The sequence below is a fragment of the Bombyx mandarina genome, chromosome 03, assembly GCF_030267445.1.
Source record: "Bombyx mandarina strain Sakado chromosome 03, ASM3026744v2".
Taxonomy (NCBI): domain Eukaryota; kingdom Metazoa; phylum Arthropoda; class Insecta; order Lepidoptera; family Bombycidae; genus Bombyx; species Bombyx mandarina.
This window is the reverse complement of record NC_143210.1, coordinates 12502733-12530704: the sequence shown is the minus strand read 5'-3', so window position 1 is coordinate 12530704 and position 27972 is coordinate 12502733. Positions and strand designations below refer to the sequence as shown.

The following is a 27972-nucleotide window of genomic DNA, read 5'->3' as shown; positions in this document are numbered from 1 at the left end:
TTTCGCTCGGTCGGTCAAAGAATAAGATTGAGTCTGTATTTTTTCAACAATAGGTAGGTAGTAATAAAAATGAAATAAAGTTAAAAAAATAAATTATAATTATACAAAATTAAAAAAAAAAACCAACATAGAGCTTATATTTTAAAAAGAAGCCTCGACGATTTGTCTGTGGGGCTGATGAAATCATCATCATCAGACTACGTACTCATGTACGCTGTGATCTCTCTATCTCTTTAGCCTTCCTGATGCTGTCCTCGACTTGCTGTACGGTGTCCATGAGAGGGAGTTCCTTGGTCTCCGGCGTCAGCGTCAGCAATACCCCGGAGAGCACCGCCGAACAACCGAAGCAGATTGAAGGTAAAGTCGGCGATACTGTGCTCTGTAATGAAATATCTATACTTCACTACATAGTATAAAACAAAGTCGCTTTCTCTGTCCCTATGTATGCTTAGAAGCGAGGGCGGGTTGCTAGCAGGGACGTCTTAAGCTAGGATGGGGCCCTTGGGCACACAAGAATTTGAGGCCCTTTTGGAAAGTAAAAAAAGCGAATTATAATAACATTTTTTTACTGAGTATGACCATTTATTGTAGGTAATTAAATACAGTATGATATAATATGTCATTAATGATATTAGAATGCTGCTGGTTTTTTGGTTACGATTTCGATAACGGTTTCTTTCGGGATTTCTGTTGAGCAAAATCTTCTATTATAGGCATAGCATAGCACATAGATTGTTTTTACGCTACCATGCGTAAGAGGTGTGCATCTCTGGTAAGCAGAGTGAGGGCCAGCTCCAACAGTATCCTGAGCATGATCGCAAGCAGGCTGGACTGTGTATACATGGGTCGCTGTGGCGCCATCTCCCATGGGATGTTACGACAGTAATTCATTGTGATGTAAATATAACTACTAACATAGGTCTAAGTCTTATTAACAAGTTATATGAGTCATGGTTACTTGCAATAAAAACATTATTATTATTATTATAGCATATGCCTTGTAAATACCTTCTGATTACTGATTTGTGAAAAAAGTGTAATGTGCCCGACAAAAATGTTTTGAGAATAAACGTGTGAGGTAAATTGTCGGTCTTTCGGGGCCCCCTGAGAATGGGGGCCCTGGGCACGGACCCCGTGTGCCCTTATGGTAAAGACGGTATTAGTAACTAGTAAATAATATCTTCTTCTTCTTCGTCGCTTTCTTCATTGCTGAAGGTCGTGTCCCTGAAACTTGACCGTTGCCTGTCTCGTGAGCTGTTTCCATCTCGTCCGGTCCTCAGCTGCTCGAATGGCGGTTGCGACTGGCAACCCAGTTAGAGCGGTTACTTGATCACACCAACGGCTAGGTAATCGGCCGCGGGGTCTCTTTCCTTCTACTTTGCCCGTCACAATCACTTTGTCCAAGTTATCTGACTGTCGGCGGGCAATATGACCGAAGTAGCTGAGGATCCTCTGGTAACAGATTGTTGAGAGCCTGACTCGGATGCGAAGCTGATCCAGGATAGATTTATTTGTCCTCTTGGCCGTCCACGGAATTCGGAGCATTCGTCTCCAGCACCACATTTCAAATGCATTTATTTTCTTGCGTAATTAATATAATGACAACTAAATAGTGAACTTGAAATTAAGATGTAAGAGAATCACCGAACATTTCATAAATGTAGTACCTACCAACATTGGTGTTAAAGGGGCCAGCATTCCTCCGACTCTGGACGCGAAAGAGCCTAGTCCGAGTAGGGATCCACGTGCGCTGGTCGGGAACAACTCCATCGTGTACGTGATAGCTCCCGTGTAACAGGCGGCTATCACCATTTTTCCAAATAGAAATAGAAAGATTTTCGCCCAAGTCATCGCTGAAATAATAAAAAAGTTATATTAAATCTCTTTACTTATGGTTAACACAAATGCGAGGCAAGATAGTAAAATTGTTAAGACTAAAAAATTAGCTGAGCTGCAATTTAGTGTTGCCTTTTTAGATACATATTCCAATTCAATTTTGTAATCATTGGAAAAATATATTTATTATTATTTATCTTATCAGTGGGTCGCGATCTCGATCCAGTGGTAGATTCTGCGAAGTACTGCCCTAGCAAGAATGCTAGGTCTAGTGTTAGCAAATTCTCTCAGGTTGAGCCCGTGAGCTCACCTATCCGTCTGCGCGAGGCTGAAATAGCCCTTTACGAATAGGTAGGGAAACAAATTCTTTATCTATCGGTATTGATATATGTTGATGTATGTTGATTTTATCTTATTTATTGTCAATTGTCATAGTATAATAACTATAGTTAACACGTTGACTACTACATGGCGTACGTCACCGGAGTCTTGCGTGACGCACAGAAGTAATTGTGTCGATTTCTGTTACTAAGTGTCTGGATTGCCTCAGAATACTGTATTCTGAGTGGATTGCCTAATTTTGTTTTTGAAGTCTCAAAAAATTGTTAGTAAAAATAGATTCATACTCAGTACGAGGGCGGCACTGAAAATTTCGGGAATTAACGAAGTGACACAACATTACTATTTAAAAATGTATTTATTGCTTTTCGAAGTATTCTCCGCGAAATTTGACACATTTTTCCATACGATGGAACCAATCATTGAAGCAACCATTCCATTCGGAAGTTGGGGTCTCCAAAATGGCCGTTTTGTAGGCGTCCACAGCTTCTTCAGGTGATGAAAATTTCTGTCCACGCAATTTATTCTTTATTTTAGGGAAAGTATAGAAATCATTAGGGCTTAGGTCGGGGCTGTACGGCGGATGGTCTAATAATTCTATGTTTTCTTGCTCTAAAAACTCTTTTGTTCAGTACGCGGTGTGAGAACTCGCATTATCGTGATGGAGGATGATGCGGCGGTTGCAGTTCTCTTTACGGAGTTCAGAAACGACCTGTAGCAAACAAATGCTAGCATACCATTCTGCATTAACCGTTCTTTGTCCCTCAAGAGGAATAGTCGTAACATGGCCGGTTTTGGAGACAAACGTGGCCACCATTTTTTTTGCAACACTCCGAGAACAATTTTTGTTGGCTTTAACTCATTTTCGAACACCCAAACTCGTAACTGGTTTTTTGTTTCGGGTTCGTACGCGTATATCCAGGATTCGTCACCTGATACAATGTTGTATACAGCATTTGAGGATCCTGCGTGGAATCTTTCGAGAGTTCTGACGCACCAAGTAACGCGAGCCGCTTTTTGCTCTTCACAGAGCGAATGCGGTATCCATCGGGAAAACAACTTTTTTACACCTAATTGTTCATGCAAGATTATTTGTATTTGACTCATGCCAATGTATAAAGTTGCGTGAATTTCGCGGTATGTCACATGTCGATCTTCCTCAATCAGCTTACGCACAGCATCTACGTTTTCTTGGGTGACTGCAGTTTTTGGACGATCTTGACGGGGATCATCACTGAGCTTGACACGTCCACGTTGAAACTCAGCAAACCAGCGATAAATTGTGGTTTTGGATGGGGCTTCATCACCAAATGCAGAAATCATCCGGTCAACACACTATTTTTGTGTTAAACCAATTCGAAAGTCATAATAAATCATCGCTCTTGAATTTTCTCGAGTCAATTCCATTTTCTCAACGACTAAACAAGTTTGACAAAACCTCGTGACAAGACCGAGAATCTTTTTTTAAATAAATAAATGGTATTCGATTTTTAAAACCAAGGAGTTTTCAATTAAAAAGATTTTAATATGACAGGAACAGTGGAAATATTCCATTCCCGATACTTTTAGTGCAGCCTAGTATCTTCAGGAATCTTATTTACAAAGTTTACTAGCTATTCCAGTATTTCCAGTAGTTGCAGTATCACGAACGAAGATAAATTATTACAATACCTATTGGTACAATGATAGAAGAGTTTAGACATGTGTAAGTACTGTGTGCCATGCAATACGCGTAATATAGCACGACCGCGTACTGTAAGAGTACCTAATACCCGGCAAAATTTAACATGTCACTTAACACTAAACATGGCGTTCTTATCATCAGAACATATTATTATATAAAGGTAGTTTCATATTTAGAGGTCCGTTGTCCGTTGTGTTCTGTTTTAAGTACTGTACTGTACTGTATATTATGTTCGGGTGTCAAAAAAAAGTCGCAATTATGTACTTACTATTTACCTAGTCAGGTCATAAATTCTGTCACATGTTTAATGTAAAATAATTGAAACAAGTTTATTCATTATGTAACCATTCATATACCAAAATGAACTTAACAAAACATAGATTCTTATGACACTAAAGTTTGTTCAAAATGACCTCCGTGATTTTGAATACAGGCCTTCAATCTGCGCGGCCAGTCGTCTATCGCAGCACGAACGAGGTCCATGTCAATATCGGCGGCTGCCTTAATCAAGGATGTCTTGAGTGACTCCAAATTGGGATGAGGCTTTGAGCACGCCTTTTCCTCCAAGTGTTGCCATATCTTGTAATCTAACGGATTCAAATCTGGACTGGAGGAGGGCCAGTCTTCGTGCCGGATGAAGTCGATTTCACGCGCCGCCAGCCAGTCTTGTGTGCTCTTCGCGCTATGAGCTGGCGCCGAATCTTGTTGGAATACCCAGTGCCTGTTATTGAACATGGTATGAGAAACAGGTTCCACAAGGTTCGTCACACACCTTTCTCACAAAAATGTACCTCTGTTAAGCCCCAATAAGAAACTCCCAACCATACCATGAGCGAGGATGGAAAATGACCTCGTTGGACACGCGGAATACGGTTGCTCGCTTCTTCATTACTGTGTGCGTACACTTTATCATTTTGTTTGTTGTAGCTCTCTTCTACGGTAAAAATTTTTTCATCCGAAAAAATAATTTCCCGATATTTTTTTACCCGCGTACCGCTTCAACAAAGCGCGGCATCTCTTCAGTCTCAGGTCCATTAGACGAGCATTCAAACGATGTCCTGTTTTTCTTCGATATGCCCGAAGCCCTAAGTCTTCATTTAACACCCTTTTCACCGTGGTTCTGCTTAACCCCATCTGAAGGGCCAACAGTTTCTGCTTACGTTTGGGATTTCTTTGAATTCGCGCCTTCACAGCTTTTATCACTGCTGGAGTCCTAACAGACTGAGGGCGACCACTTCTTGACCTGTCATCTACACTAGAGTCTTCATTGTATCGTTTGATGGTACGATAAACGAATCTTTTGGTTATATTCAAATTTTTCAGTATGTTAAAAATTTGAATTGGCGCGTAACCGCAACGATGCAACGCAATAACTGCAACACGGTCTTCTTTAAGCGTCCACTCCATATTTAAAAATGAGTAAAATTCTAAAAGTATACATTTTTATTTTCATGAACAATTCGAAATTCGAATTCAATAAACTTTTTTGTGGCCAGCATTCTAAAAGAAAAGTTTTTACTGTGTGACAATACTTATGACCTGACTAGTTATAAGTTGTAACTAAAAATGAAAATCTTTAATTTTATTTGTACATTTAAAAAAAAATCTTAAGTACTTAAGCTTGTATAGGGTTTACTTGGTAATAACAAAAGGTCTCTAATTTATGACACCCAAACATTCAGTACAATAAGACAATTACGACATACGTAATCGTTAGCAAGCTATACAAATTCACTGAAGTAGGAAACCTATGAAAATGAAACGTCAACAAAAAATTCGTGCCACTGTGACGTCATCTGACCACAAAACATGGCTGTTTTAGTGCTCTATAAAAGATTTCAATGTTATCAGGTTTTATCGATAAACGTTCTTGGCTCATTTTAATTTAAATATTGTTGAGTATTATTTATTTGTAGAATTTATACTTTAATGGGAAGTAAGTAGGTATATTGTTATTTGCAAATATGATACGATTTAGATGTGTGAAATCTAAGACAAGTTCGTCCTTCGAATTTGCCAAGTAAACGATATGATGATTTTTAAAAGTTGCTACATTGATTTTATAAAGTTGTCGTTTGTCCCAAAACATAAAGATATGGCGTAGTACAGTGCCATCTGCCCATTTCTAGCATGCTAAATGTTATCGTATTTTGAGTACGTGTTTTTCTTAGACTATTATAATCTATTTTAATTGTTTGCTGACTCTAAAGTCCGTAACACACTACCGCAGCGCACCTCAAGGAAGGTGCGCCGCACCATTTGAATCACTTTCACTTGAGAGTGATTCAAATTTTAAACTTATCAAGGGACCGCGTGAAAAAAAAAACACCTACGGAACATTTATTTATCTAAACAGAATGTCTAAATATGTTTTGATGACATATTTTAAAGAGGTATTTATGGTTAGTGTCATGATCAATAGATTCTGACCGAAAAATGGTGTCCGATTTTTCGGATGAGGGCTCCATAATGAATTTAAATATATATAGATAATAGTTTTGGGGCATCGACTTTCTTGAGATCCTATAAAATACGTTTTAATTATTATTTTTGTATGTTTTAAGCATGATAAGATATAAAATTTTATATAAGCAATCATATTAAATCGATATCAAAGTCAATAAATAATGTACAGCCCAAAACAGACGGCCGAACTGACGTGACAATGACATTTGGTGCGCTCAACATGGCGGATTTTTGGCCTCATTAGACATTTACGTATATTCATGTTTCATTTTATGTATGCACTGAAATACTGTTATATTGTTTTCCTGCGAGTTAAAGTGCTGAGTAAGAACGAGATAGATATATGTTTATGTGTGTGCCTTCAAAATGGGTGCTATTTATATAAGCAATTGTACGTATAGAACAATATGTCGTGTCCCTACTATATAGGTCTATGGGTATTAATTGTTAAAAAAACGAGTGCTTCGGTGATGTGGCGTCGGCGAGTGGCGACATCGATTGAATAGTCGATCGATCGAATCGATACATAAATCGATTGAACAATCTATTTATGTATTTCGTTTAACGAAAAAATACATATGACTAAACTTTTCAAAATCCTAAAGATGGCAAATCATGCCAAAAAAAGTATTTTCGTGTACATTATTTTTCATAATATTATGGAGTATAGAGTACAATAACCTGAAATAACGTACAATACTTTAATATAAAGTACGGTTGGCAACCGTTTTATTCACGCACGACTTAGTGGAGGATTTAACATAGTTAACAATATAAACAAGGAGTGTAAAACACAACATATAATATTTTACATGTAACAAATGTGAATATTGGAGAAAATTTGTTTACGCCCTATTTTCGAAATTCGAACATAGCCACTGACGCCTCAAGAGCTAGATTCATTAAGATTCAAATTTTCTTTATTGTTGTAAGCAGAGTTCAATAAAAGGAGGTTCTCAATTCGACTGTTTATAGGTGTTTTTTTTTAGAGTTGAACCAATTTTGTAGGTTCTATTTTCTCTGAAAGATTGTGCTTCTTGTAGTGGTCTAACTAAATTTTCATCCAGAACTGACCAGTGAGTAGTTTTTGAGTTATTTTTAATAATGCACATTTAAGTAATATTTCGTATTACATTACATACGTCAGTAATGTAATGTAAAACGGTTGCCAACCGTACTTTATATTAAAGTATTGTACGTTATTTCAGGTAATTGTACTCTATACTCCATATTATTATTATGAAAAATAATGTACACGAAAATACTTTTTTTGGCATGATTTGCTATCTTTAGGATTTTGAAAAGTTTAGTCATATGTATTTTTTCGTTAAATGAAATACATACATCGATTGTTCAATCGATTTATGTATCGATTCGATCGATCGATTATTCAATCGACGTCGCCACTCGCCGACGCCACATCACCGAAGCACTCGTTTTTTTAACAATTAATACCCACTGAAGTAGGAAACCTATGGATATGAAACGTCAACAAAAAATTCGTGCCACTGTGACGTCATCTGGCCACAAAACATGGCGGTTTTAGTGCTGCCCAGAAGATTTTAATGTTAGTAGGTTTTATCGATAAGCGTTCTTGGCTCATTTTATTTTAAATATTGTTGAGTGAATGTATTTGTAGAATTTATACTTTAATAGGAAGTAAGTATATTGTTATGTGCAAAGATGATGTGATTTAGATATTATGTGAAATCTAAGACGAGTTCGTGCTTCAAATTTGCCAAGTAAACGATATGACGATTTTTAAAATTTGCTACACTGATTTTATAAAGTTGTCGTTTGCCACAAAACATAAAGATATGGCGTAGTACAGTGCCATCTGCCCATTTCTAGCATGCTGAATGTTATCGTATTTTGAGTACGTGTTTTTCTTAGACTATTACAATCTATTTTAATTGTTTTGCTGACTCTAAAGTCCGTAACACACTACCGCAGCGCACTTCAAGGAAGGTACGCCGCACCATTTGAATCACTCTCACTTGAGAGTGATTCAAATTTTAAGCTTATCAAGGGACCGCCTGATAAAAAAAACACCTACAGAACATTTATTCGTTAATAAAATTACAAACGTCATTCCTTGTGACTTCCTCTCTAAAATCACTTAATTATTAAATATTTAACGAGTTGACAATAGTGTTATAAAACTATTTTATTTAAATAGTTCCGACGACTTTCTTGAGATCTTATAAAATATGTTTTAATTATTATTTTTGTATGTTTTAAGCATGATAAAATTAGAAATTTTATATAAGCAATCATATTAAATCGATATCAAAGTCAATAAATAATGTACAACCCAAAACAGACGGCCGAACTGACGTGACAATGACATTTGGCGCGCTAAACATGGCGGATTTTCGGCCTCATTAGACGGAGACGGAGACATTTACGTATATTCATGTTTCATTTTATGTACGCACTGAAATACTGTTATATTGTTTTCCTGCGAGTTAACGTGCTGAGTAAGAACGAGATAGATATATGTTTATGTATGTGCCTTCAAAATGGGTGCTATTTATATAAGCAATTGTACGTATAGAACAATATGTCGTGTCCCTACTATATAGGTCTATGTTAATACCACATACTGAATGCAACTTAACCTCAAATGTCAACAATGTCACTGTCATTAATTGTCACAATTTCTTGTTTAATTTGTTCAATTATAATAAAACATATTAATTTAATAAAAACATCATAATAATAAATAATAAATTGTACTTTATTTAAATACTATGTACTTTTTCCCTATCAATGTACATTATATACAAAAAAAAGGTGGCAACCCTATACTGACGTCTTGAAAAAGAATATTTTGACATCAATAAAGATTTTTTATAGCGATAAAAAAAAATCGCTTGATAAACTGAAGCGTTAACGCAGTAACCAGCTTTGTTTTTTTTTTATATATACACATATGTAAAACCTACATAGCTTCCGTTCGTACATTGCACTGCTTCTATTAAAAATGTCGATAAAACAATCTTAAAACAATCATAATTGTGAATTGTCAGTGTAATGTCGTGTACTTACAGTCCGGCACATATCCTGAAGCAATGCACAGCACGCCGCTCATCACGTACCCGACCATGAGCGGCAGCTTCCTTCCGATCTTGTTCATCAGATACAACGAGATCAGCTCCCCAGGAAACGACATGATCGTCGCCAGCAGAAAGTTCGTGTACTTGTCCCCGGGCAGCAACACGGAGTTGATCATTAGCCCGTAGTATACGAAGCTAGCCGTGAATCTACACACGGTCGAAACTAGCAGCCTCTTGAGGATCTCTTTCGACATGAAGACAGCAGTCAACCTCTCCTTGACCTCGACGTCTGTTATATTGAACTTCTGTTTCAGTTGCGCCTCATTCAGTTCATCAAACTCCTCGTGGTTCAAATCCAGCTTGTTCGCTTCGGCTATTCTGCGGAGGGCGGCTTTCGCTTGCTCGGTTCTCCCTTTCACGATTAACCACCGCGGGCTCTCGTGGACCAGGAAGAAGTAGAACACGAAGAGAACCAAGGGACTGTATATGATCGTAACGATCGTCTTCCAGTAAGGCGCGAACATGGCGATGCAAGCGAACAGCGACTCCCCGAGGTAGATGAAGTAGGCAAAGAGAACGCCCGACAGGATCCTATGCTTCCTACCACATATCTCTAGCACTGTAATAAACAACAATAATTATACTTAAGTATAAAAAAACGGAATGTTTTTTTTATGATTGAAGGATTACCGGTGTCTACCAATAATCATAAGTATGTGCCTATGTAGAAACGGAATGTTTTTTTTATGATTGAAGGATTAATGGTGCCTACCAATAGTCATAAGTATGTGCCTATGTAGAAACGGAATGATTTTTTTATGATTGAAGGATTACCGGTGTCTAACAATAATCATAAGTATGTGCCTATGTAGAAACGGAATGTTTTTTTTATGATTGAAGGATTACCGGTGTCTACCAATAGTCATAAGTATGTGTCTATGTAGAAACGGAATGATTTTTTTATGATTGAAGGATTAATGATACCTACCAATAATCATAAATATGTGCCTATGTAGAAAGAGAATGTTTTTTTATGATTGAAGGATTAATGGTGACCCGGAGGTCTTTTCAGTTTCACCACGACAGGTGGGCGAGCAAAGGAAGCAGACCTGACAACTCAAGAGTAGGGATTGTGATAGTGAACTCTACCTTTAATTGTTGTAATAATTAAATTGAGTTTTAAATCTTCAGCGAAATACTTTTTTTATTGCCTTTGTAAGTAAGCCAGCATACGGCCACCTGATGGTGAGTGGTTACCGTCGCCCATGGACTTGAGTAACGCCAGGGGCAGAGCCAAGCCACTGTCTACCATTAAGTACTTTGCACAAGCCTCGTTTGAAGAAGAACAAGTCATAGCGCTCGGGAAACACCATGGAGGGGAGCTCATTCCAAAGCCGGATAGTACGTGGCAAAAAAGACCTCTGGAAACGCACTGTGGATGACTGCAGTGGCTCCAGGTAGTAGCAATTTCCGCGAATACCTTTTTATTAGTAGTGGTAAGGCATTGCTGCCGCGATGTATGCTTAGCTTTAATTAACCCCATTGCTCAATCAAAAATACTACCAAACGTTATTTTTTTTTGAGAATCCAGCCGGATACTCACATAGGACCATAGCAGGAGTGTAGCTTCCACCGGACAAACACGCTTCGAGGAACTCTATGACGATGTACAGGTCCCATGTGGTGGCGAATTTCTTCAGCTGTCCGATGCAGCTTCCCACCACACATACGACCAGGGTTGGCTTCCGGCCGTACCTACAATACACAAAATTATTAAAATATAAGACATAGAGTTGAGTGGAGTTTTGAAGTTGCCGTGGCCTAAAGGATAAGACATCTGGTGCATTCGTATTTAGCGCGATGCACTGGTGTTCGAATCCCGCAGGCGGGTACCAATTTTTCTAATGAAATACGTACTTAATAAATGTTCACGATTCCACTTCCACTAAATGTTCACGATTCGACTTCCACGGTGAAGGAATAACGTCGTGTAATAAAAATCAAACCCGATAAATTATAATTTGCGTAGTTATTGGTGGTAGGACCTCTTGTGAGTCCGCACCGGTAGATACCACCACCGTGCCTATTTCTGCCGAGAAGCAGTTGTTTGAAGGGTGGGGCAGCTGCGGTGCTGTGAAAACTGAAACTTAGAACTCATGTCTCTGGGTGGGTGAAGGCATTTACGTTGTTAACGTCTATTGGATCTGGCGACCACTTAATATCAGGTGAGCCGTGAGCTCAATGAGTGAGAAGAATATTTGAGAGTGGCGCAGAATGTAGGTACCCTTATTATGAATAGGGATTTGGTATGAGTTTTACGACCGGCCGCTTGTTTGCTTGACGTCAACCTTTCTCGGCTTATATCTCCATATATCCATTGCAATGTGCTAGTAAGGAAGGTTTTATTATGTTCTGTCGGATCCCCCGCATCCATTCTCGGTGCTTTTAAGCTCTTCGTCGATCATGACGAAGAGTTCGCTGAGCAAACTAACCCATAGACACAGCCCGCTGAGTTTCCCGCCGAATTTTCTCAGTGGTTCGCGATTTCGATCCGGTGGTAGGCTCTGCGAAGCACTGCTCTTGCTAGGGTTAGTGTTAGCAAATTCTCTCAGGTTGAGCACGTGAGCTCACCTACCAGTCCGGGCGTAGAATAGCCTCTTAGGCTACCAGCAGTGTATAGGTAGGATTAATATGGTCAGTTTTTTTGTGTGTCTTCTTTTGGTGTCCCATTACTTAATCCGTTTTGGTTCTATGATTTATATGCTATTATTATAAACATTAAACTACAGTGATATTTAGATTTGTTAAATATCATAAGATAAACATATAAAATTTACCTATTCGTTTTTCTGTTATTCTGTTATATAAATATGTACATCTTCTGAAAGATAATGAAAAAGTTTGATCCAAATGGCAAACAATATAATTGTAACACACACGTGAATTACATCACACATTTATTTTGCTACATGGATCTTCTAGTCATAAGACTTTTGCAATAATTAGAATCACATTATTTAGTTTGTTAATAACAAAACAAATATAAGATAATATGGTAACGGTAGATTCAGATCTAATACTATACAGACTGGTTTTTCCATTTGCTTATTTCTGTTTGAGAGACATCTTAATTTATACCTTTAAACGAGCAATTATTGTATATACCTGTATATGATCTGAATCTCGCAAACGGCTTTAACGATTTTCATAAAATTTAGTATACAGGGGATTTCGGGGGCGATAAATCGATCTAGCTACGATTTATTTTCGGAAAATGTTGTTTCATTCGTGTTTTCAATAATCAACTTAATCGATAATCAACTTTATGAATCTTCCCGACATCTATTGGCGAATAATAATACTATTTTTTTTAATTGAGAGCAACTAACTGCTTTAAAGACACAACAAGATGGCGTTTTATAAAAAAAAAACCGTGCAAAGCTCAACATCTAGTGTTTCATAAAATATTAAAATGTTATTAATAACAGACAAAATATGCCTATGTGTAGGTTCATTAATTTGCCTGACGACTGTGCGAATTTAATCATTTTTAATTAATTAGTTAAGCGATAAAGGTTTTTCTCCTTCGAATTGGTCGACGTATGGAAAGAGGCTAAGCAATATCAAGAAATGATGGTGCGTTCTGGGTGTGATAGGACTATAAACCTTTTTACTGCGTGTCTGAAGGCGAGGAGCGCCTTTCACGTTGTCATGTCAGTGGACTAAAGTCAACATCAAATTATTATTTTTCATTTTTTTTATTGCTAATTTTTTTTTTATAGCTTCTGTTGAAATACGTACTCAACAAATGTTCACGATTGACTTCCACGGTGAAGGAATAACATTGTGTAATAAAAATTAAGTCCGCAAAATTGTAATTTGCGTAATTACTGGTGGCAGGACCTCTTGTGAGTCCTCACATGTAGGTACCACCGCTGTGCCTATTTCTGCCGTGAAGCAGTAATGCGTTTCGGTTTGAAGGGTGGGGTAGCCATTGTAACTATACTGAGACCTTAGAACTTATATCTCAAGGTGGGTGGCACACTTACGTCGTAGATGTCTATGGGCTCCAGTAACCACTTAACATCAGGTGGGCTGTGAGCTCGTCTACCCATTTAAGCAATAAAAAAAAGCTCAATCTTGTTTTTTTTTTTTCGACATGTGCTTCAAATATGTGTTCATATATCACCGAAACGCATTACTGCTTCACGGCAGAAATAGGCAGGGCGGTGGTACCTACATGTGAGGACTCACAAGAGGTCCTACCACCAGTAATTACGCAAATTACAATTTTGCTGGTTTAATTTTTATTACACAGTGTGTTATTCCTTCACCGTGGAAGTCAATCGTGAACATTTGTTGAGTACGTATTTCAATAGAAGCTATAAAAAAAAATTTTTTTGTGTCATGTATGTGGCCGTCAGCGCAAAAGTGATCTAACCCACAATCTTTCATATTATATCACTCACTCGTAGATAACAGATGGATTTGTAAACGTTATTTTGGCGCGTATTGTTTTTGCCTATGAAGCAGTGTAAAAGTAAAATCAAACCTCATTATCTCCATACCAACTATTGTAAGTTTAAACAACTTTTGCGCTGACGGCCTAATGTTACTAATATCATAAACGCGAAAGTTTGTAAGAATGTATGGATGTATGTTTGTCACTCTTTCACGCAAAAACTACTGGATGGATTTTGATGAAACTTTACAATAATATAGCTGACACATCAGAATGACACATAGGCTATAATTTATAAAGACAGTGCGAATTACGCAAAATAGTTAGAACGATAATTGTCAAGTAAGTAGGAAAAATAAACTGTCGTCTCATTTTTACTAATGACTAGCTGTACCTGTCCGCTTCGCTGGGCATTTAAAATTAACATTCTTATTTCTCACCCCCACAAACATTCTCATCATTAACGCCCCCGCAACTGGTGTACGGAGTCCAACACTCATATAAATATTAGCCTATCCATTAAGTACATGTATTTTCTACATGGATACCAAGTTTCAAGTCAATCGGATGAACGGTTCAGTAGTTATAACGGAACATCCGTAAGAACCACTGTAGATTAATATAATTAGTATAGATAAATTACAGTTCCCGAAGCGAAGCGATGGCGTGTGGCTAGTATTAAACAACATCAACCGACCTGTCACACAGCCAGCCGCAGACGAACATCGAAACGAGCATGCCGATACAGTGAATTGTGCCAATCAGATTCGATTTCCACGGTTGACATGCCAAGTTTAACTGTAACAATAATGGTAATTTTTTTTTTTTTTTTTAATAACAATAATGAACTTTAAGATGTCACTGGTGGTAGGACGTCTTTTGAGTCCGCACGGGTAGGTACCAGCACCCTACTTATCTCTGCCGTGAAGCAGTAATGCGTTTCGGTTTGAAGGATGGGGCAGTCGTTGTACTGTAAAAACTGAGACCTAAGAACTCATGTCTCGAGGTGGGTGACGGCATTGACGTTGAAGGTGTCTATGGGCTCCGGTAACCACTTAACACCAGGGCTGTGAGCTCGTCCTACCATCTAAGCAACGAAAAAGATCACTTTTGCTTTCTACAACATGACCAGTCTCAAATAAACTCAACATCGACACCATTGAAATGTCAAAATCTACATTTGTACTCCTACAAAAAGCTTTGCCTCCTCGCTATATCTTCAAAGTCTTACACTTTGTAATCGCCTTAACCACCAATGCCCAAAAAAAGGGAGATAATGCCATACATCAAGGATAATAATAATGAAAACGTTAGTATACCTACACTATTTTTGAGGCAAGACAAAAAGGTGTTCCGGTTATAAGATTTGAACATAAGTTGTATGAAAGAAATCGTATATGTCTATGTTGCTTTACACGTAATGTAGTCACAAATAGTGACGCCTCGACTTTTTAGCCTCCCAGGACCCGGGTCAATTGTTGTTGCGCTACACTACGGGTGGATAAAAAATGTTTGTTTGTTTTATCCAGCTTTTTAGATGGACTTTGAATTGGTCATAGGGGGGTCCGAAACTCAAACTGTGAATCACAGAAAGGGGAATCTACAGGAATCTTGGACGATCCACGGTTTGTACGTATTTTTGACGGCATTTAAAATCGTTCGAAATAGAAAAAAAAACACAAATTTACCTCAGCAACAATGGTATTGTTGCTCTCATAAATCCAATCTGTGCACTCCGTCAATTGGGGAGTGAAGCTCTCGTTTGTACAAGAAGTAATGCCGGGCTGAAGTACGGGCCTCATGCATCTGTCCCGAGTGGAATTCGGCCACCAAGTCGGAAACGCTGACGTGGAGTTGGTGTCTTCGCATTCGTTCACTCGGCACCTGTAAGGGTTAGCATTTGTATTATTCTTCTTTTTAGTCCAGTGGCGGATTATAGGTCCAGAGCGCCCTAGACAATCACTTTATCGGCGCCCCTGTACCAGCCATAAATGGCCATCATAATACTATAAAATTTAACTAGTTGTTTTTGCAATTACGATGACGTTATAACATCAAACCCTAAACTTTAGTAGACCAGCACATTATTTAGTTCAGGCATTTAGTTCTTAATCGTCGATAAGTTATTTTCTTTATTTATTTAAACATTCTGAGCTCGCACGCCCCTTGTAACTACACGCCCCTAGGCACGTGCCTAGTTTGCCTTACGAATATATCCACCTCTGTCTTAGTCGCATACTTCATTGCTGAAGGTCGTGTCCCTGAAAGCCCTTCGTGGCTCTTTGTACCATCAGCTTCCATTTCCTTCGGTTTTCGGCTTCTCGCAGAGCGGTCGCAACAGAGAGTCCAGTGAGCGCAGTTTTCTAATCTGACCAACGGTTTGGTGGCCGGCCGGCGGGTCTTTTCCCTTCTACCTCGCCCACCACAGTGAATTTTTCAAGGTTGTCTGATTATATTATTACACGTATACAATCAGGACGATTCAGATTGGAGCCTGTACAACACTCTATCGTTGCTATCGGGAAAATCTGATCCTATAATACCAGTTCATTGTGTTGCGAACATTCGGTTCCTGGCTTAGAATTGGAAAAACCCATCTCTACTTTGCGAAGGGACTTTTTTGGCTACCGTCGACGCAAGTCGACGAGCGCATTCCCGAGAAGGGTTTCCATATGCAGCACGCTAAAAGAAAAGGCTGCGCCGACCCCACATAACGTGGGGTAACAACAAGTTTATCTATAGGACGGTATAGCGTTATTAACGTCCATATGATCCCGTTGCAAAGCATAGTTATATGTATATTATAGGTATATATTATATAGCAGGATGATACTTGGTTTTTGTTATAGGTTTATAATTCTTGAATCTACAAAACAAGGTTTGGAAACGTAAATAATACTGAGCGACGTGTATTTTTGATTGTTTCGAATTTAATGTTTTACTTCTACAGTATTTAAACGCAACAAGAGAACGAATCATTTGTTTACTGAAAGCGATTGAAATACGCTTTGTATTTTTTTTAAACGAGCAATATAGTAGAACGTAAATTGGGCTGCATGTGGAACTTTGGCTTACGACAATTGATCAGGGGGACCTTCGTATTCGCTTAAGCCAATTGTCGATTGTACGTACCGTTTTTAACCATTTTTATTAGTTAAAACATTTGAAAACCCAATTGGTAATTAAGTATTTTCGTCGTCTATTCACACACTATACACAGAGACGAACGTCTTTAATTACTGCGTCCTACCTATCAGCCGAAACGTGGACATCCACGGTTGGGCTGGAGCACAAGTTTAAAGTCGCAGCGAGCTATGGAGAAGGCTATGCTTAGAGTTTCTCTAAAGGATCGAATCCGGGACGAGGTGATCCGACAAAGAACCAAAGTTATTGACATAGCACAGCGGATTAGTAAGCTGAAATGGCAATGAGTGGCCATTTTTATTTTTTATTTTATTGTTTAGATGGTTGGACGAGCTCACAGCCCACCTGGTATTAAATGGTTACTGAAGCCCATAGACATCTACAATGTAAATGCGCCACTCACCTTGAGATATAAGTTCTAAGGTCTCAGTATAGTTACAACGGCTGCCCTACCTTTCAAACCGAACGCATTACTGCTTCACGGCAGAAATAGGCAGGGTGGTGGTACCTACCCGCGCGTACTCACAAGAAGTCCTACCACCACCAGTGATTACGCAAATTATAATTTTGCAGGTTTGATTTACTTACGTGGATCTAATGTGGATACAAATGTTATTATCATAATTCGGTATTAGGTGTCGCAAATAACGGAATTTTTTTACTGTGACAGGTATTTTCGAGGCATTTTATTTTTTATTTTTTACAGTAGGTACGTATGAGATCTGGTAGTCCTCACAAAATTCCGTTTTTGATAATACCCATACCCTTAAGAGGGCTCTTTTTTAAAAAACTTAAACAACCCTAGCATAAGTGTATAGACACTGATTTCCGTGTGGTTTGATACTAAGTTAGGGAGATACTGCAAAAACCTTGTTCAAAGGCTAATATGTCGTAGTTTGATATTTAAGTACATCTTTATCGGGTCGGTCTACGCAAAGAACAATTTCCCTTAGTTTTTTTTCTCTACCTAAGCTGTTAGCCTTGAGAGGCTATGCCAGCGTTACCTAACGTGTAGGTGAACCTCTTAGCCTGAGGACGTTGCTAACACTAGCCCTAGCAAGAGCAGTGCTTCGCATAATCTACCACCAGACCGGAATCGCGACCCACTGAGAAGATACGGCGAGAAACTCATTGGGCTGTGTCTATGGGTTAGCTTACTCGCCGAACCCTTCATCGCAAGCGGCGGGAACGTGGACTTAGTCGCCTCTCGAACCGAGCGAAAAGTTTTGACTGTCACTCCAGGGTAAAGTCGCGCATGGGGCTTTTTAATTCGCATAACGCAGTCAACGTGTTAATTCAGCCCTCATTCTGTTCATAAATCGGTTCTTTATGGTTTCCGGTGTCCGCTTCGGCTTAATCGTAAATCGATAGTTTCATGCTAATAATTCAAATATTTCAATCATAGCAGCGATTTCTTGTCTTGTCTTGCATTCCGTCGTCCACGTCACAAATATTTAGCGTATTTTGAAAGACTATAGTCTGTGTACAAATAGTGAAAGGACCAAAAATAATTAACGAATTAACCTCAAAATTATCTCAAATAGTCCTTTTGAGTCTGAGATTCAAATTAGCGCTTACAGAATCAAACTTAAAACTTTGATTTAAGCTTACAGCTCTTTAAGCTTTTTACATATTTAAATATGTACTTCATAGACATATGCTGATTGGGAATTATCATTAATCGCAGTGTGACCAAGAATTTTATTTCAGTGTAATATTTTCACAGCGATAATATGACTTTTAAAATACTATTGAGCATCGCAATCTCACGTAATGGTAAAGCAATCATTATCGACAAATTGTTTTTTTTTTTTTTGTAAAACAACATTAATTTGCACATAATTCATGACAATAAGTAATAGATCATATTACGTATCAATGCAAACATGGTATCAATGAGTAAGTACTTTTTTATATAAAAACATTTTCATAGAATGCACACATTATGTTTTTTTCGTTTTTTGTTATAATTTTGCTTAGAATTTGATTGAAGTTTATTTTAAATTATTATTTGTCTTTTAATAGTGCTCGTTAACATTTTTTTATTGCGCTGACGGGTGAGCGAGCTCACAGCTCATCTGGTGTTAAGTGGTTGCCGGGGCTATAAATACAATGTGAATGCCGTCGAAACATGAATTTAAAATTTCATTAGTCTCACATTGATTAAGCATGCATAACTGCTTTTGGGTAGAATTTTGACTTATGGTAGGACGCCTTCCGAGCCTCCACGGGTAGGTACCACCACCCTGCCTTCCTCTGCCGCGAAGAAGCAATAGGTTGTAGTTGGAAGCTGTTGGGACGACGAGCTCACCGCCCACCTGGTGTTAAGTGGTTACCGGAGCCCATAGACATTTACAATGTAAATGCCGCCAACCACCTTGAGATATAATTCTAAGGTCTCAGTATAGTTACAGCGGCTGCCCCGCCCTTCAAACCGAAACGCATTACTGCTTCACGGCAGAAATAGGCGGAGTGGTGGTACCTACCCGTGCGGACTCATAAGACGTCCTACCACCAGTAAAAAAGCTGTGTGTATCATTGTAAACACTATTAAGGTTTCATCAAATGAACTATAGTTTTTATACTCAATATCTAAATCGAAAAGGGTATGTACTTGTTAATTGAAGGTTCTGAAAATTTTTTAGCTTACCATGAGGTATTTTTGTTTATTACCGTGAACAGCAGTTGCATTAGAAACGATCATAAATCGATATATTAAAAATGTAGGTCGATTGAAGCCAAGTTATATTTTTTTTAACTGAAAACTGACTTTTTTAAATTGAACTCACCTGTATTCCAAATCTCCGGCTACGAAGACGTAATTAATATCGATCATCGTAACGAAAACCGAGGGCAAACAGATGAGTACATATTGAAATATTTGGTAGCGTCCGAACACTTCTAATATGTCAGAAACTTGACAAGATCCCTTCTCCACGTTTTTAGTGGATTCTCTGGTCATTTTTAAAGAAACACGTACCGTTTTAATTAAGACTAACGTTACAAATCGATACGATTATATCTCACTATTGTTTCTTTAAATTTTTATACTTTCAGCTATATTTATTTACACACACGCATGTTTATCTTTGTACGTATAATTATTTTTTATTCATACACGTATCTGTTCGGTTACGCCTAATTCACAGACTGAAATGAACTAGTAGGATTCAATTGCTTCAAATGTTTCTAATTAAAAGTGCTGAATTGTCAAACAGTTGTCGAGACTACAAATATAAAATGATATGTGTTTGTAGTTATAATGTTTGTTATCTGTTTGTCTTGGTTAAACAGTTTGTGTGATATTGCGAAAATACACTTTACTAGTTTAATAATAAATTTTTGAATCGAACAATTTTGTTAATAAAAAATAATTCAATTATCTAGGAAGGAGTTACAGCATGAGAACAGTCAGTGGTAGAACAACGTAGAAACAATCTATGATTATTTAAACAAAATTCCTTTTGCCTTTGGGGTTACTGACGTCCTTTTTTATTTTTTATTTATTTATTGCTTACATGGGTGGACGAGCTCACAGGCCTGGTGTTAAGTGGTTACTGGAGCCCATAGACATTCACAACGTAAAAGTGTCACCCACCTTGAGATACAAATTCTAAGATCTCAGTATATTACAACGGCTGCCCTACTCTTCAGACCGAAACACATTACTGCTTCACGGCAGAAATAGGCAGGGTGGTGGTACCTACCCGCGCGGACTCACAAGAGGTCCTATCACCAGTAAAACCGGTTTGAACGGTAGTCACTCAACACCAGAAAGACGGTTTGTTCATCTGACTATTAACCAGACATTTTCAACTTCTTTCTTTGAAGAAAAATAGTAATTAGACAATGACAAGGTTAAGTTGACTGGAGGAAGACTTAGAAGGTTGGTCGTGATAGAATCAGGCTGCTCCCAATCTCGACCAAACTAGTTCAAATCAAAGCACAGGATGTAACTATAAAATTGTTTTTAAGTCCTAGATCTTTTATCAATAAAGCATTCTCTTCAATAGCACATCAATATATATATTCATGTGGTTTCGCATTGAATGAGTAACTCACTAACTACCACGTATATTGTATATTCATAAATCTTGGACAGAATTGAAAAATAATTAACTTCAATTCTACTTATCTATACTAATATATGTATATATATATATGTGGGATCTTTCTTGAGTAAAAGTGGGATGAATATAGCGAAATTATTTATTTTACTTCACAATCACTTCGTACACGTCTTTCTAAAGCTTTTCCTTTTTTGAACTAGCCTCTCTAACCTTAAACTACTATCTTTTTCTGAACCTAATAGAATGTTGCCATTGCAACAGGCACAAAATAAATATCAAAAACAAACAAACTGAAAAAAAACGTAATAAAAATATAAAAATATGTGGTGTCGTGGGACACCAGGTAGGAACGAAGTTCCTTCGGCTAATGTAGAATCGACACAAATTGCAAAAAAAATCGTGCTCAATTTTATGTAGGTTTTCTTGATTTTTCTCTTAAATTTTGCTGATTAGTTTTTATTTAAGTACAAGAAAGTATTTAGGAAATTCAGTATTTTAGGAAATAATAAATTACTTAAAATAGAAAAACATCGTAATTCAAATTATCAACTAAAATAACAAAATATGTCTCTTTATTTTTGTTTGACAACATAAAATTACATAGAAATAGAAAAATAGAAATAATAATAGAAAGAGAATGGATGAGAGAACGAAAAGAAAGAGGGAGAAAGAGAAAGAGAAGACACTACTCGCTTGTGTATGCGACTGTCGCGCCTGCGCACGTCTCATTTAACGATTTTATTCCACGCACTTTTTTCCACGGATTTTTTCTTACGGTTTTACTATCACATTTTTTTCAGTTCGGTCGCGCAGCAAAATCCCTATCCCCTCCAAGCCTGCCGTAAGGAACTTCGTTCCAATAACCATCCCCACATATTAGTATAAATCTACAGTGATTTTTACGGATGTTCCATTATAACTACTGAACCGTGCATCCGATTGACTTGAAACTTGGTATCCATGCAGAAAATACATGTACTTAATGTATAGGCTAATATTTATATGAGTGTTGGACTCCCTAATAATAATGACAATAAATAATAATGTTAATTTTAAATGCGCAGCCAGTAGACTTATAACAACATTCGCATTAAACATTTACGTTGCAAATACGGCAATCACGATGTATGGCATAATAATAAGCATTTATTTGTTCATAAAATATATATCCGATTGTGCAAAATCAATATTCAATAGATAATGTTTTGTTGATAAATCAAAGAGGTATGTTATCCTGTTTGTTTGTAATGAATTAAAGTTATTCCCTATTTTAAACGATATAATAAACAACGACAATCCATTCTTGAGCTTATTTGAGCAAAGGTAATGTACACGTTGAGCACACGTGACTGCCAACTAACGAACCAACATTTATCATACTAGATCTATTAAATACCTAGATCTATTTTATATTGCTTCAAACTGGGCCGTATTATAAGCCTGAACTAGATAGATAGGGTAAGTAAATACATAGAAGATAAAATCTGATTTAGTAGAGAATCCATGTTTCGGTTTCAAAGACAGCCGTTGCACAATTGAGACTTCGATCAAAAGATGAGTGGTTGCATCAACGCCTATGTGTTCGCTCACGCGTCCCGTATGTTGCACATAAACTCTCCAGGTCATCCGATCCCCTTTCTGCAGGATATCCCTCGGAGCACCGTACTACCTGAAGAATGTCGAACTTCACCATGATTTAAATTTGGAACCGATACGTGAGTACCTTAAGGTAACGTCCGAACGTTACTTCGACAAAAGGGCGCGACACAATAACCTTCTTATCGTGACCGCTCTTTAGGCTCTTCAAGCACAATGAGCGAACTAACCCATATACATAGATCACTGAGTTTCTCGTCGGACCTTCTGAGTGGATCGCGATTCCGATCTGGTGGTAGATTCTGCGAAGCACTGTTCTTGCTAGTGAAAGTGTTAGCAAGGTCTTGGGGATTGAGCCTCGTGACCTCGACTACAAGTCACAGCGTAGCGGGAATAGCACCTTCGGCTACAAGCGAATAGATAGGAAAAAAATCTCCTATAAGCTCAGGTGGCTGCATAAAAGTGAGATTTAAGCAACAACAACTTAATATAGGAGCAGACAAATCGTTTAGATTCGGAGATATAAAGGAAACGAACGAAAATCTTCTCGTTGGTAAAATAAAATAAGGGTAGTTATAAAAACAACGTATTATAACAAAAACGTAGATGGAAAAATGACATAAAAAAAGTGGCAGGAACGACTTGGATGAGAAAAACGCAGGATAGAACATTATGGAGGACCCTTGGGGAGGCCTATGCTGTACAGCAAGACGATCAAGAAACCGGTGTAAAATAATAAAACTATAATAATAATAATAATAATAATTTATTTATTAACCTTGATACATTTACACATAACAGTTTGCTAAAAACTCTCCACACTAGGCACTGCCTGTCTCGTGGAGAGTTTTTTTTTACAGGAGTATCTTAAAACTAGTAATAACGGTGCTGAATATACAAGTAAATCAAAATAGTTAAGCGAAACATTATACATATATATATACACACCCACACATATACATATATATACATACACATACACATATATATAAAAGAAAAGGAACAGGTATAATGATTTTTACCATAAGTACGTGTTTAGGGTTACTTAATGCATTTCAGAAAGTCCTCCGAAAAAGAGTAGGACCAATTAAGCAGTTCTTTTATTAACTTTCTTTTAACTTCTTCGTAATTTAGGTTAAGAATTTTGTATTTTTTATTGAGTCTGTTATATAAGTAAGGTTTCATGTAGGAGCTAAAACGACGAGCAAAAGCCGTCCTAACTGAGGGCGTCGGGATTATAGGAGTGCGTTTTGTAGCAAGAACTTTGATGTTGGTAATTTTAGGAACTTCTCTGTGGTAATCAAGGGCTGCCCTAAGGATAAATATTCTTCTCACGCTCAGGACCCCAAATTCTTTAAAGAGAGTGTCTGTGGGATACCGAAATTGTTTCTTTAAAATAGTTTTCAATACTGCTCTCTGAGCTCTTTCAAGGGTAATTAGATGAGAAGTGGCTGCTCCGCCCCAGGCCAGGATGCAGTATGAGAGTATGGATTGACATAGGGCGAGGTAGATGGATTTCAATATGTTTATACTTGCTACGTCTCGGAGCAACTTAACTAGATAATAAGTGTATACATACTTTTTTAAAGAGATTTTATGACCTGATAACTAAGACCTTTAAGTCATGTCTTATTTTAATTTATCTTATTTTTATGAAAAATGATAATATGACGTGAAATGAAATGAAATTATGAAATAAGATGAGATGATATGGGATGAAATCTAATCTCAGTAAAATGGTGGACATTTACTGAGATTTTTTTAAGTGGACTTTTTGGAGGATCCCGAGAAGTTACGTCCAGCGTCTTTGTTTTTTCTTTTTCTCACATTTGTGCACTTTCACAGATATTAAACAGTTAATAAACCATCGTTATTACACATTTAAACCTGAAGAAACACTAAATAGACAAAATAAAACAAATCACACAACTTAACTCTTCGCGTTCCCGCCAAAAAGTCTGTGTATACCTACATATTTGAAAATTTTTAATACCTACATATAACTACGCGCTAGTGTCAGTATAAAACAAAGTCGCTTTCTCTGTCCCTATATCCCCATGTATGCTTAAATCTTTAAAACTACGCAACAGATTTTGATGCGTTTTTTTAATAGATAGAGTGATTGAAGAGGAAGGTTTTTTATGTATAATAACATCCATTAAATACTGTAGAAATCAATAATAAATTACAGTTTCCGAAGCGAAGTGAGGGCGGGCCGCTAGTAGTTATTAAAATAAATAAATATTTAACTTAAATTAGATCGTTAATAAAGGCTATCTTAGTTATAAAAAAACATACAAAGTTATTTTGATTATTTTTTATTGCGAAATTGTTACAAAAGTTAACCGACACTGAAGCCTGAGTTGAATTCCAATCATTTCTGGAATACCACATCCAGTCGCGGGCAGAAACCGCTCCTCACTGTTAGATTAGGGTTGACACATTTCGCGCAGTCTTCGCTCCAATACGTTTTGCCATCGGAGCCACAGACGGGCGCTAAAACACCCAAACATGGGCAGCTGTCGTCAGCCAATGTTTCAGCCAAGAAAAAAAACAACAGGAACCACACTGAAACAATGTTTTGTAATCTTAAAGTGTGACGAAAGGATCTGTGTTGCGTTGTGGTAAATGAAAGTGGACTGTATTTATTATATTAGTATTTATATCTTTATTAGTCCTTATGTGACAAATTAAATATATTTGAATATATGAAATATGAAATTGATGTGTCGCCCTTGGCGGCTGGAATTGAAAAAGGGGAAAGTATATTAAGTGTATAATCTATGGAGGAATGTCTAGTGTCATAGCGGACGTCGCTCGTTGACACTTTTGAAGTTCCGAATTCAAACAATCTGACAATATAATAATACAATATACATAATATATAATAATACAATATACAATATACAAATATACAATCTGACAATATAATGACCTGTTTATTAGCTAATTTAAAGTTACGAGAGGAGTTCTTATGATTGAATCTACATGTTGAAATATCCGTTATTGAATATTTTTTTAATGTTCTGATAGGTTCTTACAAGTTCGCATACGACCTACCTGATGGTGAATGGTTACCGTCAGTAATATACGTCATCAATTGCGGGGGCCAAGTCGCTGCCAGCCACGAAATAAAAAGGCGAGATTATGCCGTAAATGTGAATGTAATTAAGGGAATTGTTTACAAGACGAATCACATCGATTAAAATAACAACTAAACTTATTTAAATACATATTAAAAAAAAAAAAGAAAAAACTAAAATAACTCACGTATTACTCTCATAATTGCTGAACTCGAACTAGTAATTTACAATAATAATTAAGATTGTGTGATGTTACGAATAAATTTGTTGTAAAAAAGCGATTAGTTATGTGTAGGTATTGACCTCTTTATATAGGTAGTTTTGAGATCATGTGACGTTATCACTGCTGACGACACTATGCAGAATATTGGAAGAAACTTCAAAATATCGAATGTAAAATTTAGTAAAATGCAGCAGTATTTATGTAAATAATCCCGCAAAAACATACGGTTATAAAATCTTCATAGAGTAGCCGTGGCGTCATTATTTTATTATCTAATTACTGTAGATTTTACGCTTTATCCAAAGAGATAAAGGAAAGTCTTGTACTTCTAAACTAGAATAGTGGGGTAATACAAAAAATGTTTTGGGAGCAATTGCATATTATGCAAACTTATTCTAGCACTAAGCCGCATTACTTGTAGGGCCTCCTCCGGTCTGATGTTACAGAGCGATATTCATTAGTCAATATAAAGACAACCGGGGAAAAAACTTAAACAACCCTAGCATAAGTGTATCAACCGGGCCGCTATGGCTCGGTTCCTGCGCCGGCCGCAGCGCACCGTTGCTATCAGGGTCATCCGTGGATATCGCACTGTCTCCTTCGAGGCGGCGTGTGTGTTGGCGGGGACGCCGCCATGGGAGCTGGAGGCGGAGTCGCTCGCTGCCGACTATTGGTGGCGCAGCGAGCTTCGTGCTCTGGGCGTGGTGCGTCCCTCCAAAAGTGAGCTGCGGGCGCGGAAGGCCCATTCTCGGCGGTCCGTGCTCGAATCGTGGTCGAGGCGGTTGGCCAACCCCACGTGGGGTCTACGGACCGTCGAGGCGGTTTACCCAGTCTTTGATGACTGGGTGAATCGTGGCCGAGGACGCCTTACCTTCCGTCTGGTGCAGGTGCTGACTGGGCACGGATTCTTCGGGAAGTATCTGCACCGGATAGGAGCTGAGCCGACGACGAGGTGCCACCATTGTGACACGACCTGGACACGGCGGAGCATATACTCGCTGTCTACCCCGCTTGGGAGGTGCAGCGCCGTGTCCTGGTCGCAAAGATAGGACCGGACTTGTCGCTGCCTGGCGTCGATGCTTGGCGGTGACGAGTCCTGGAAACTATGCCCGACTTCTGCGAGTACACCATCTCGCAGAAGGAGGCGGTGGGGCGAGTGAGGCAAAGCTCTCCTCAGTACGCAGAAATTCGCCGCCGCCGAGCAAGGGGTCGGGACCGGGGTCTCGTCCGTAATCCGGCCCCCTAAGAGCTTCGGGCTTCACCCGTTTTGTGCGGGAAGGAGCCTAGGCGTGGGGCGGTGTGGTAAGCCGCGTTCCCCCGACCGCTCCGGGGGAAGGTGTAGCTCGGCGCCATCAATGCGGGCTCTTGGCCCGTCGACCGAGGGAACCGGCGGTCGTGTCCCTGGCGGCCGCCGGTCCGGCGTCTGGGGGACGGCGGGATGGATATAATATGCTCTGCGTAAACCCTGTCCCGCCCTCTCAATAGCTCTGACTGGGTTCCCACCCGGTCCGGGGTAGGGCGCCGGCTGTGACTGGAGGAGTTTTTAGTGAGGTCCAAATCCCACATACCCTACCCACCCTGCGGGTGGGGATCCGGCGATTTTCTCCTGTGGAAAAAAAAATAAGCATAAGTGTATAGACGCGGCTCCCCGTGTGGTTTGATACTAAGTCAGGGAGCTGCAAAAACCTTGTTCAAAGGCAAATGTCGCAGTTTGATATTTAAGTATCATATAATATCTATAAGTATAATAAGTAAGTATAATATCTTTATCGCGTCGGTCTACTCAAAGAAGAAGAATTTTCCTTAGTTTTTTTTTCCTACCTAAGTTGGTAGCTTTAAAGGGCTATAGCAGCGTAATCAAGAGAATAGGGGAGCTCACGAGGTTCTAACCTGAGGACGTTGCTAACACTAGCCCTAGCGAGAGCAGTGCTTCGCAATATCTATCAAAGGATCGGAAACGCGACCCACTGAGAAGACCCGGGGAGAAATTCAGTGGGTTGTGTCTGTGGG

General features: G+C 38.4%; 1 protein-coding gene and 1 long non-coding RNA gene across 2 annotated transcripts; both read right to left on the bottom strand.

The window, feature by feature from the left end:
- Nucleotides 1–75: 75 nt before the first annotated feature.
- LOC114242331 (solute carrier family 22 member 3) lies at nt 76–20164 on the bottom strand. The gene is made up of 7 exons (XM_028173449.2): nt 19780–20164; nt 15535–15730; nt 14544–14644; nt 10988–11139; nt 9377–10003; nt 1672–1853; nt 76–379 (listed from the first exon to the last, which is right to left on the bottom strand). The coding sequence occupies exons 1-7, from the start codon at nt 19950–19952 to the stop codon at nt 206–208; spliced, it is 1605 nt and encodes a 534-aa protein (XP_028029250.2). The 5' UTR covers nt 19953–20164; the 3' UTR covers nt 76–205.
- A 4794-nt stretch (nt 20165–24958) lies between these two features.
- LOC149503323 (uncharacterized) lies at nt 24959–26022 on the bottom strand. The gene is made up of 2 exons (XR_016325383.1): nt 25927–26022; nt 24959–25224 (listed from the first exon to the last, which is right to left on the bottom strand). It is a non-coding gene; the product is annotated as an uncharacterized LOC149503323 (long non-coding RNA).
- Between the last annotated feature and the right edge of the window lie 1950 nt (nt 26023–27972).

What these genes read in the sequence shown, in the direction of transcription:
- LOC114242331 (XM_028173449.2), bottom strand. Translation starts at nt 19,952, where the DNA reads ATGACCAGAGAATCCACTAAAAACGTGGAGAAGGGATCTTGTCAAGTT. An exon ending in TGCGGCTGGCTGTGTGACAG is followed by an intron (nt 11,140 to 14,543) that starts GTCGGTTGATGT and finishes TGTGTATTGTAG; the next exon opens with GTACGGCCGGAAGCCAACCC. An exon ending in TTCAGGATATGTGCCGGACT is followed by an intron (nt 1,854 to 9,376) that starts GTAAGTACACGA and finishes TTATTATTTCAG; the next exon opens with CGATGACTTGGGCGAAAATC.